We start from the raw sequence: 12,631 nt of genomic DNA, 5'->3' as shown, positions 1-12,631 counted from the left end.
TATCGTAGAGATTGACATCTTAAAGCTTGTAAACAAGTATACGTTTATTAACTATCATTCAGCTAAAATGTTTGTCTCATACTATGGACAAATTAAGCTTGATATTTCCTGTAATGTCCATGTGAGTCTCTGTGCATTTGCTTCTCATTGAACAAAGTTCACAGAGTGAGACCTCCTTCTTTTTATGTCTGTATCCCTGACTTGGAACTATAATGAGCTCATTAAATAGCTCCATTGTCCAAGACTGGCCCCAGCTGAATTTCATGACTGCACAACAGGCGTCCCTCAACTGTCACTGTTAAGTAAAGAATGACATATACTTCCATGTGGTAATACTTTCTGTCACTTCACTGATTCACTCACATTAGGAAGATGATCTGAGCCGAAGAGCGTGTTTATTACAAAGTCTTAGCCATAAGAACTCTAATACTTGTGTGTGAGCTAATTCATTATTCTAACATCAGAAGGTAAAAAAAAAAAATATATATATAAAAGGTTAACACATACATCCAGAACAAATATTTAGTTAATCTCAGTTTAAAAAAAAAAAAAAAGTGTTAGGCACAAAACAAAACAGTCAATGGCAGTAAAATGAATATACAGTACATACTTTACAGACATATATTTCCCTACTAAGACACAAAAGAGTCCAAGTCCGTTATAGTAATATGCATTTCATATAAAAAAGACACAATAGCACCAGACACAGAACATCCTCAGTATAGGTTTTCTTGTCATGCTGAAGTTGAAATGCAGTGTTTTAGACATTTCCGATGATCGAAATGCCAGAGTCTGTTCCAGGTTCGGGGCAGGTCTCCAGTCGGGCCAGTCGGCTCTGCTCCAGGGCGATGGCTTCGGCCGAATGTTTGCACTTCTCTGACCCGCACTGGCACGTGAAGTACTTGCTCTTGATGTCCCAGAAGCGGTCTCCATAGTCAAAACTACAAGAAAAAAGAAACAAAATAAGAATAAATTCCAGCCAATTCACAATAAATCCTAACAATCGTGACTAGTCGATCCAACTACGTTTTCAGCTTCTCTTCTCAGCTCCACATAACACTCCTCACCACCGTCTTGTACAGTGGCCCTTTATTCAGCCCCTTCTCATATAATAATACACGTATTAACTCAATATCAGCTTGCTCGCACTCACCTCTTTTCTAAAGCATTTCACACAAGTCAAAGCTGAATTTTCACATCGCAACAGACCACGAATTCTTATTTTACATTTCAAATGAATGCACATTCGTTTACATGTTTTAGCACTGTACTTATTGACACCAAGAGTTTTTTTTTACATGCAAATTATTTAACTGTGCAAAACATGAATGACGTGGTTAAATTATGTATTAAAATGTGAAAACAAACTCAATTCTACAAGATTTTTATTTTGTAGAACCAGTGAAACTTGAATAAATTACGCTGATTCTCTGTCTATTATTGGCAACTCAAAATATGTATTATTCATTTTGAAATTGATTTTCAAATTATAATCCGTGCTATATAGCACTCCTGAATAAAAGGAGTGCTATATAGCCCTCCTACATAGTGCACACGATATTTACGAAGAGAATAGAACTCGTCCATTAAACGAGCCCATGTTGTAACATGAGATGTTTACACATTCCACATATACTACACAGTAGTGATGAGTCTTTTAAACCAGGGTTCTCGCGGCGCACCCAAGGTCCGCTGCACTGCGGGAATTAGACTAGTTTAAGTTAAGTTGGATTGTAATAAAACACACACCTTTTTGAAAGAGAAAAAACATCAGCTGTCCCTTCTGTCCCTACTGTCCCCTCAGTCCCTAATGTCCCCTCAGTCCCTACTGTCCTTGATGACTCTGTGTGAGCAGATTTACCTGTGTCTTCACATCCGGTTCATCTGCTCCTGAGCTCGTATTTATCAAGTGAGTGTTAAAGGTTGAATGGACGATTTTTTTGGCCTAAATTTTGGTCTTATTTCCTCGTGGCGTGGACTGCCGATTAGTCCTGCCACGTATCAATCATAAAACGCACCTACCGCTCACCTGCAGCCGCGTTTGGCTCGTCCCCCGAGAGCAGCATGGTTCCGCGTGTCTAAGCGCATTGATCTATCATAATATAGTTCCCTCAGTGTACGGGATAAAATTAGGACGGAGAAAGACTGTTCGAGCTGTCTCATAAGAGACGGAAATCTACAGGAGACGAGCGATGTGATACGATCCATCGCGCCAATAAACAAACGCACGTGTGTGTTGTATCAGTCCACATGGGGGAGTGCGCATGCGCACTTCCGCCTGCGTTCTCAAATCGCCGAAAAAATCGTCCATTGCGCCTTTAAGTTGTAACATGAGATATTTACACAGAAATATGTTCAGAGTAATGATGCACATATTGTCTTTTGACCCGTGCGTCAGGTCTGGCCAAGAATGTTTAATTTCAATGCGGCAGATCTCCGTATATCGCATGTCCGCGCTCTGTGTTTTTGTATTCTCCCGTGTCTACATTCACTTCCTCATTAAACTAATTTATCTGTGAATACGAGTCGAATTGTAGAAAACACACAGCGTTTTGAAGTTTAAAATATAGAAAACACATGTATTCCTTGGAAAGTACTTCCACTGACGTCTTCTACAGCTGTCAAAATGCTTGTGCTTCCCTATATTGCCCCCTGGTGGCCGTTTGACATTAAAAATCGATAAAATAGACGCACCGTCATAATGACCACAGGGTTCAAAGTGTGGGAAAAAAGTAGCAGCTTAAAGTCTGAAAAGTACAGTAGGTGTATACCATTTTGTTTTCATATAGATAGCTAAATTCTTTTCAAAGATGTGATGTTTAAATATAAGCCAAAGTGACCATCAATAAATAAAATGTCCATTGCGTCCATTATTTCTCCAGTACAACACTTTCTAGTCCTCACCCGAGCTCCTGACCGCTGAGAATGTCCCGCGAGCTGAAGAAGGCGATGCGGGGGAACCTCAAATCCTGGTGCAGCATGAAGACTCGGACCGGGATCAGGTTTGGGTCGCAAAGGTGGTTTATGAAGCGGCTGATGTTGCCATAGTAACGGGCGTCGATGCAGTAAACCTCCCCGTCCTAAAGAGAAAGAGAGAGAGAGAGACAACCATCAAATAGTACTTGTATTAATCATATGGCTAATTTGGTGGGAAATGACACATAGAAAGGCTTTGCTTGGACTGAGAATGAAATCTGGGATTTTGTTGCTAACCACTCTGTCATGACGTCAATACTATTATCCATTCTATTTTTGAGCATTATAAAAAAAAAATCTCACCTTGTTGTCCAGGTCAAACAAATACGAGTCGTCCTCTCTAACGTCCGCCTCTGCGTCAGAAATCAGCTCTCCAACATATCTGTAATAAAAGTATACATTAATACAAATAATATGTAAATAAAATCTTAATCTTAAAAACAACATACTCGCAGATGAAGCTCCCTTGAGGAATGTCTTGCAAAGCTCTAACTCCCCAGCCCATTTTCTCTGTTCTGTAAAGCTGAAGTCGCACTCTGAAATAAGAAAAGTATTTAAATACAAGGTTGTCGGTGTAATCCCTCATTCGTCCAGGCGTGTTCCATAGTAGAAAAAGCTTCAGTTGTAGTCATCTGGACTCAGTTAGAAAAAATAGACATTTCGACTCTCATCCAAGAGTCATTGTCAATAAAAGAATTTAGATCGAGAACTCCGATATTAATACTGTTCTGTGGTAAGACCCGCCCATTGGGCGCGTTTGGGAGTTTCTGTTGAAACTAACAACTCTTTCTACTTCAGGAAGGCTCCGCCCAATGGGCGGGTCTTACCACAGAACAGTATTAATATCGGAGTTCTCAATCTAAATTCTTTTATTGACAATGACTCTTGGATGAGAGTCGAAACGTCTATTTTTTCTAAATCCAGATGACTACAACTGAAGCTTTTTCTACTAAATACAAGGTTGTTTTAAAATTTGGAAAACGTCAGGCAATATATATTCTATCAGTCGTAGTATCTTAATACATTTTGAAGTACTTTTCTGTTCGCTTTACCCGTAATAGTACCCGTAATATGTTAATTGATTTGAATCTTTCTGCATGTTAATCAGTTTGAGCAGCTACCGTTTTTGTAAATCTACAATATAAATAAAATCAACCATGATTTATACTATACGATACTTGTGGCGTGGGATCAGGCCAATCAAGGCAAGCAGTGATTGACCAGTAAAATCTAAAATTGCTGTGTCACAATCATATTTAAATTGGTCCAAAATATATCCAAATAGTATGTTTTCCACTCTGAAGCTTGTTTGAAGTCATGTTGTCTTTCAGTGCCATCTACAGGCCACTGAGCATTACTGCGAGAAGCTTAATTCTTTTTCTCCAGCCTTTTCATATAGTGATTTTGTGTTCAGAGGCAGGTTCATGCTCCGCTCTCTAACATGAGCTTTTATAACCCTTTTGTGTACAAATGTTTTCCCCTAAACTTTGATGAACACCCAAAGTCTGCTTGCCCATCCATAAAAGTCACCGCACGCTACTGCAATACTTACTTGATCCCTGCTTGCACCACTCTGTTTTTACACGTCCGGTAACAGGAACACGCCACGTTACATTCAAAAATGAGCGGAGGTTCAATTTTATTAAACTCCTGTAAAAGCCGCTGGTCCTGGAATGGGGGCAAAAAACATATGATATGATGCAAAACAATCTACATAAACTTACAAAATGTGCCAAACTTATATAAAATATATATATATATACAATAATATATAGCTGGATATAACTATGGCTGTAGCACATTGCACAAAAACTGATGAACGCGAGGCTGAGTACAGATGAGCCAGTTGAGAAAGCACCATCAGAAGAGCAGAGTTGCACAAAGCCACCAGGCAAATAACTTATTACCATCAAACTTTCCTTGTGAAATAATAGAAAGAATTATTTATAAAAGGCTAAATTTACCTTATCGTACCAGCAGCGAATACTGAGCTGTCCACAAAGGCAGTTACTGGAAGAGCAGTCGTCAGTACAGCTACAGTGCTAGGATGACGGAAAAAATAGAAGACATAGATTTAACTTAATGCATGCAACATACAAACTATTTTAGGCGTGCGGTCGATTACCTGTAAGTGTGTGATGTTGCGGTCTATGTTCATTGCAGAGGTTTCACAGTTTTCCGACACGTATTTGTAATCTGACGGACAGCCCTCGTCGTCCACAGAGTTCACACACGGGATAGGCACGTTCTCGTAGCCCTGCGCAATGTCGCTAGAGGAGCAAAAGAAATAAAATTAATCTTGAGGTTTACAAAAGAAAACAATTTAAGTTGGGCAAGACAATATAAGCCTCCTAAGGTTTCACTGCGTTTAGAAGCGCTTTCCAAAACTTTCAGAAGCCCAAACGAGTTTTGTTGCAACGGTAAAGCTAACAACTAGCACGCTAACGGCGTGCCAGGTTCTCACGTTCGCGCACTCGAGGGTCTCATTTTGACACTAGACGCTGCTATTACAACATTTCTGTACTTGAGCAACAACAATTAACAATTAAAACCCAATATATCTTTTGACAGGTAAGAAACACTAACGGCGCTACACACAGATTGCTTCAGTCAGCCTCCCCTTAAATATATTGTGTATGGTATGGCCCAGTCCTACAAACAAGATTTGTAGAGATTTATAGTTCTTACGTGCAGACAATTTTCTCTGTCCGAAGCATGCGGTTGGTGATGCCTCTTCGTATTTTCCTGTTGATTTGCAGCGCGACCCAAACCGGCGTGTCGACTCGAGCTAAAGTCAGCGGCGTTTCTCCTTCTCTGTTAATGATGTCGATGTCTGCACCACGGGACAAAAACAACCTGAAAAGACAAAAGGCTTTTCCATTAAACCACAGATACATTTTGATTTTTAGAGCTTTATTCTTTCTGCGATTAGAATTCTATTGAACACTGTAATACGGGGGAAATCCCTGAATGTATTGTGTAGTCATTATACTGACGTTTGTTATAGGAATGTCAAAAGTATTAAAAAAAATCACAGATACTAATTGAAACTAAAATTTGTCATTTGAGAAAGTATCAATACTACAGGACAAAATTCTATCTTTTGTGAACAGGTTTAGAATGATGTTAAATAAGGTACAATCATTGCTTGTTGAAAATGTCAGTCTATTGTTTAAATATTTGACCTAAAAATGCATTTTTATGTATTTTAGAAAGACATCTTGTGGCTTATTGGACTGAACCTATTGAACAGTGAAATAAGTACTAAAATGATCAGAATGAGTGATGGTCTAAATATGTTGGATTATTGAAACAAGCAAGGATAAAACCAAACACAGCTTTAGGTTTATGTTTTTCTATAAGTAAATTGGTGAATTTCCCTTTTTCGTATGAGATTATGTTACATTTTATTATGTTTACCCTTTTCCCATCCGTTCCTTCCTGTAAAATAACAAACATCCATCTCTAGAATGCCACACGTCATCTCAACTCACATGACGCAGTCCAAGTATCCCTCTCTGGCGGCGATGTGCAGAGGCGTGTCTCCGTGGACGTTCGCCGAGGCGAGAGAGCAGCCGGAGTTCAGCACCAGTTCCGCAATGTCCACGTTTCCAGCGTACGCCGCCCAGTGCAGGCACACGTTCAGCTCCTGATGGGAATCGAGTCATACAACCAGACGGTAAACTGATGGTAACTAAGCATGTCAATACGGCAATAATGAAATTTGTGATAAGCTATTGATAAATGATAAATACGGACACTGACAATTACAGTAGAGCTGAAATGAGACATGATTTTACCATCATTAATATAAAAAAAATTAGAAGATCTATACATATTTTGTTCATACATTTCTATTATTCGTTTTGCATTTTTGTTGCTTGGTTGGCGAAAGGAAACCTGTGTATTTCCCACAGTTTTTACCGTGTTAATCCCTTAAAATAATTGTATCTCATGACATGATATTGTTGTGTATGTATGTAGAAGTAAGGCAAGGCAAGGCAAGTTTATTTGTAGAGCACATTTCATACACAAGGCAATTCAAAGTGCTTCACACAGCAGGAAAAATGCATTCAAATCACAAAGAAATTACAGAAACAGAAATACAATAAAATTAACTAAATTCAAAATTATCAATCCAACTGATTGTTTAAACTAATAAAATCACAAACAAAAGAGAAGAGTGCAAAGAAAAAATCCTTTCAGTCATATGCGCAGCTAAACAAAACGGTTTTTAGCTTAGATTTGAACATTGTCAGAGTAGAAGCCTGTCTCACATCTTCAGGAAGACTGTTCCAGATTTTAGCTGCATAAAACTGAAACGCAGATTCCCCATGTTTTGTCCTGACTCTGGGCACCAGCAGGAGGCCGGTCCCTGAGGTCCTCAGAGTCTGAGATGGTTCATATGGCACTAACATATCCAAGATGTACTTTGGTGCTAGGCCATGGAGAGACTTGTACACAAGCAGTGCTGCTTTAAAGTCTATTCTCTGAGCCACAGGGAGCCAGTGCAGAGACCTGAGAACAGGACTAATATGATCATACTTCCTGGTTCTAGTCAGGACCCGAGCACCAGCGTTCTGGATGAACTGCAGCTGTTTTACAGCTCGTTTGGAGAGACCAGTGAGCAGGCCGTTACAGTAGTCTAATCTACTGGAGACAAACGCATGGATAAGTCTCTCTAAATCTGGTTTTGACACCATATTTTTGATTTTGGCAATGTTTTTTAGATGGTCAAATCAAATCAAATCAATTTATTTTTGTAAGGCCCAAAATCACAACAACAGTTGCCTCTGAGGGCCACAGGGAGAAATGAATCAACAATGTCTGTGGTGGCGATGAAGTCAGACAATGTCTGTGGTGGCGAGGGACGATGTCCCAGGGTCCTCTGTCCTTAGACTCTCCTTCTCGGCCAGGAAAAACTACAAAAAAACCTCTTTGGGAAAAAAGCGTAGAAACCTGGAGGAGTTCCAGTGAAGGAGAGATCCGACTCTCACAGACGGACAGACGGACACAAGGAGACTGGAGCTGGACCCACTCTTCAGGCAGAAGAGGGACCGTCTGAGTGGTAATGGTAAAAAGTTGCTGATGTTATTGATTTGACGTGGCTATTAAAGTTCAAGTCTGAGTCCATTATTACCCCCAGATTTCTAATTTGGTTTGTAGGTTTTAGAGCGAGACTCTGGAGGTGATCGCTAACACTTTCTCTTTGTTTCTGTGGGCCAAAAACGATTATTTCAGTTTTGTCTGAGTTCAGCTGGAGAAAGTTGTTTTGCATCCACAAACTGATCTGTTGGATGCAGTGACAGAGTGAATCTACTGGTCCATAGTCACCTGCTGATAGTGAAACATAGATCTGAGTGTCGTCTGCATAATTGTGATAGGACACATTTTCACTGCGTATCAACTGACCTAACGGCAGCATGTAGAGGTTGAACAGAAGGGGACCCAGGACTGACCCTTGGGGCACTCCACAGGTCAGGGTCATGTGGTCTGAGACACAGCTACCAATTTCAACAAAGTACTTCCTGTCTTCCAGATAGGACCTTAACCAGTTTAGGGCAGTGCCAGTGATGCCCACCCAGTCCTCTAGTCTCTGTAAGAGGATCCCATGATCGACAGTGTCAAAAGCAGCACTCAGATCTAACAGAATTAAGACTGAGGCTTTGCCCGTGTCAGTGTTCAGGCGGATGTCATTTGTCACCTTGACAAGAGCAGTCTCAGTGCTGTGATGAGGTCTAAAACCTGACTGAAAAACATCAAATGAGTTGTTTATTAAGAGGAAATCTGTGAGCTGTTGGTAAACAACCTTTTCAAGGACTTTGCCCCAAAATGGCAGATTAGAGATGGGCCGGTAATGACTCAGTACTGCGGCATCAAGACTGCTCTTCTTTAGGAGAGGCTTTATGACCGCAGTTTTCAAAGACATTGGGAATGTTCCAGATTGAAGCGACATGTTAACTATGTGAGTGAATGGTGCTAACAAACTGTTCAGCACAGACTTTAGAAATCTGGTGGGTAACACATCAAGGCAGCATGTAGATGAACTCAGACTGGTGATGATCTCATGGACAGTTTTGTCAGTTACTGGTGCAAAGTGAGTTAGCTCTAAGTGTCTTGGTGGTTTTAGGGTAATTTTTTGTGTATTTCCTTAAGCGTCATAGGCGCTGGTACAGCTGGCAGCCCGGTGTAAACGCTCTCTCTTCTTTCTCACACTTATTGTGCTTTATCTCCTATATTTTGTAAATATAGTCAGTATATTTTTTCTATTTTACTGTACGATAGGGACACGCGCTGGAATAGTTTTTTAATTCAACTGTTTTTGACTTTTTTCGGCTGGATTTGAGCGTTTTTCGTTGCGTTCGTTGTGTTGTTGTGACGTGAGCTAGCTCCGAGCGAGCCCACCAGCCCCCCCCCGCGCCCTCCGGCCGCGCTAAAGTACGGCGTGTCGTCGGTACACGTTTATATACACGTTTATATGAAAGAGGAACTTCACGAACGATCGGGACACGCACTGGAATCGCTTTAAATTAACTTGTTTTGACTTTGTTCGGCTGGATTGAGTGTTTTCGTCGTGTCGTGGCGATGTGTCTTGGCTCTGAGTCCCCCGGCTCCGGCCCCGCCCCCCGGCTCCGGCCCCGCCCCCCGGCCGGCGCCGTACCGCGTTTCCACAAAGGAGGAACTCATGAAAACTGCGGAGAACAGTCGTCTTACCCGGAGATCGTCACGTTATCCCGTCGCAATACTGACCTAACCTAATACTGATGTGCAATTCTGTCATATGTGCAATTGCTGTTGGAATTCATGTGCAATTCATGTGCAATTACTGTGAAATTCATGTGCAATCTATGTGCTGTCGTGACACATATTCATGTGCAATTACTGTCGGGATCACATGCAATGGTATTTATTTATTTATTTATTTGTCTATGGGAGTTTTTATTTATTTATAGGAGATCTTCTACTGAAAGTGTTTTTCAGACTTCCTATAAGTGATCTGTTCTTCTGTATCTACCTCTGTATCTACCTGCGTTGCACCAATGAAATTTCCCCATGTGGGACAATAAAGGAATATCTTATCTTATCTTTTGCATTGTGGGATTTATAGCATTTTTAATGCCCTGAACTTTAGTAGAAAAAAGCTTCAGTTGTAGTCATCTGGACTCAGTTAGAAAAAAATAGACGTTTCGACTCTCATCCAAGATGACTTTTTTTTTTTAACTGAAGCTTTTTTCTACTATGGAACACGCCTGGACGAATGAGGGATTACACCGACATACTGCCCTGAACTTTGTCATTAAAGAATAATGCAAACTCATTACACTTGGATGTGGAAATGAGTTCTAACGGCAGCTGAGCTGGAGGGTTTGTTAATCTGTTTACTGCGGCAAACAGGACACGCGAGTTGTTACTGCAGCTTCCAATAATTTCAGAGAAATATCTTTCCCTAGTTCTACATAAGATTAGGTTGTACATGTTCAGCTTCTCTTTGTAAATCTCTTTTTGAACCTGGAGCTTTGACTTGCGCCATTTCCGTTCGGCCCTGCGGCACTCCCTTTTCTGTGCCCTGACCGAATCATCATTTCCCCATGGCGCCTTCTGCTTATTTTTAACCATTTTAGCCTTTATAGGGGCAATGGTGTCCAAAACGTTCAAAACACTAGATGTAACAGAGTTCAACAAATCATTTACATTAGAACATGAGACATTTTCAAAGTTTATCATTTCCATAAACAGTGCACCTGTGCCATCACTTATGTGTCTCCTCTGAACAACTGCAGGACCAACCGGTGGTTTGGGAGAAACAGACAGGTCAAAGAAGACACAGAAATGATCAGACAGAGCAACATCGATCACATTAACATTTGAAATATTTACCCCTTTTGTAATTATGAGATCTAGAGTGTGTCCTTTGCTGTGGGTGGGGCCTCTCACATGCTGAGTAAGACTGAAGGTTTCAAGGACAGCATCAAGCTCTTTAGCGTTTCTGTCACAAATATTATCAACATGCACATTGAAATCACCTGTAATGACCAAACCATCAAAGTCTGTGCATACGACTGAAAGCATCTCAGTAAAATCATCAATAAAACTTTGGCAGTGCTGGGGAGGCTTGTATAAAACAATGAAGAGAATGGATGGAGACCGTTTTAGCTCCATTTTAAAGGATACATACTCAAATGATGAAAACACCCCAAAAGACAACCTGCGGGTAATTATTTCATCTCTAAAGACAGCACAGACTCCACCCCCTTTTTTGTTTTCTCGTGTTTCAGATTCAAACTTAAAGTTGGGTGGAGCAGATTCTATCAGAACTACATTTCCTGTGTTTTTGTCAAGCCATGTTTCAGTTAAAAACATAAAATCAAGATTATAAGAAGAAATAAAATTATTAATTAAGAGAGATTTGTTACATAAGGATCTGACATTTAGCACAGCAAGTTTCAGACTAGTTTCAGTGAGACTGGGCTTTATCTTTTCACAGGGAATATGAATCACATTTCTCAGATTGGGCCTGGCTCACATTTTGTTTTTCCATCTGTGTGATGATGTGACTACAGAAATAGCACTAGGGGGGGCTCTTTTTACATAGGGCCCCGGGTTGGTTTGATTTTTAATGTGGCAATAAGTCCCGGCAACGCTGAGACCCAGTGCATCCTAGCTATGGGAGATACCAGGTGAAAGGCGAGGTTGGATGGGTGGTGGGGCTTTTGTAGCCAAGGAGAGTTTGGGACCAGGTGAGAGGCGAGGGGGGATGGGTGGTGGGGCTTTTGTTGGTGTAGTCGGCTTGTGCAGGGAAGAGTTGAGTATTGACATAGCCCTTGCTATATTGGGCGTGAGTGGAGCCATCTTAATGTCTGATTTGATCAGACTTTCAAAATGGCTGGGAAGGCCCATGGGTGAGAGTGGAGATGAGAAGGAGAATGATGAATCTTTAGTGGGAGTAGATGTTGCAGAGGGAACCCAGGGCTGGTGTGAAAGCAGGGGCGATGATAGGGATGTTGTTGGGCTTGTCACAGATGGGTCCAAGGCCTTTGAAGATTGTTCCTTTGCTGGAGGCGGTGGAGGTGAATGTGGAGCAGCTGGAGCTGAATCCTTTGCTGGTGGAGGTGGAGCAGCTGCTGATGAATCCTTTGGTGGAGGCTGAGGTTGTGGTGCTTTTGATGTTGAAACATTGGCTCGGTCTCTGGCTGATGGAGCAGGAATTCTTCTCTCATTCCTCTCCTCTCTAACTATCTGCTCAGGACCCTGTCCAGGCCCAGTCCAATGCCTCAGAGCGTGGAGCAGGTTCTCTGTCAGCACCCTCACTCCATAGGTGGGGGCCATTTCTCTTAAACAGGTCCTCTCGTTTCCAGAATAGATAGAAGTTCTCAATGTAGTGTAGTCCTCTCGGGGAACACTCTTTGGACAGCCATGTGTTCAGCTGAAGAAGCCGGCTAAACTTGTTTATCCTCCTGTCGATGTTTTGAAGAGGTCCACTTATGAATGTTTTGATTTCCATTTTATCAAGCACGTCGAATAACTTCAAGAAGTCTTTTTTCAAAACTTCAGTCTGTTCCCGCCGCATGTCCACTGCACCCACGTGCACAATCAGCTGTTTAGCTCCTCCATGATTAGCCATAATATTTGGAAGGAGTGACGTTATCTCAGAAAC

The 12,631-nt window shown here is 41.3% G+C and overlaps 1 protein-coding gene across 3 annotated transcripts in view; it reads right to left on the bottom strand.

Annotated features, from left to right (window-relative positions):
• Positions 1-353: 353 nt before the first annotated feature.
• The window catches only part of ehmt2 (euchromatic histone-lysine N-methyltransferase 2), a 30,992-nt gene continuing 18,714 nt past the window's right edge, over positions 354-12,631 (bottom strand). The window contains exons 19-27 of one of the 3 annotated variants that reach the window (XM_072448171.1): positions 6,471-6,625; positions 5,665-5,832; positions 5,102-5,246; positions 4,941-5,018; positions 4,529-4,644; positions 3,426-3,512; positions 3,280-3,358; positions 2,905-3,080; positions 354-941 (exon numbers count right to left, since the gene is read on the bottom strand). In XM_072448171.1, coding sequence (XP_072304272.1) covers positions 761-941; positions 2,905-3,080; positions 3,280-3,358; positions 3,426-3,512; positions 4,529-4,644; positions 4,941-5,018; positions 5,102-5,246; positions 5,665-5,832; positions 6,471-6,625 — 1,185 coding nt within the window. In that variant the 3' untranslated portion in view covers positions 354-760. The remainder of the gene's footprint in view (positions 942-2,904; positions 3,081-3,279; positions 3,359-3,425; positions 3,513-4,528; positions 4,645-4,940; positions 5,019-5,101; positions 5,247-5,664; positions 5,833-6,470; positions 6,626-12,631) is intronic. The other 2 variants (XM_072448172.1, XM_072448173.1) reach the window with 2 other exon arrangements.

Source organism: Eucyclogobius newberryi, unplaced genomic scaffold (genome assembly GCF_026437365.1).
Source record: "Eucyclogobius newberryi isolate DKJ021-1_F unplaced genomic scaffold, fEucNew1.0.hap1 SCAF_16, whole genome shotgun sequence".
In the NCBI taxonomy this organism is placed as follows: Eukaryota; Metazoa; Chordata; class Actinopteri; order Gobiiformes; family Gobiidae; genus Eucyclogobius; species Eucyclogobius newberryi.
The sequence above is the reverse complement of the archived record's forward strand: the minus strand, read 5'-3'. Positions and strand labels throughout refer to the sequence as shown.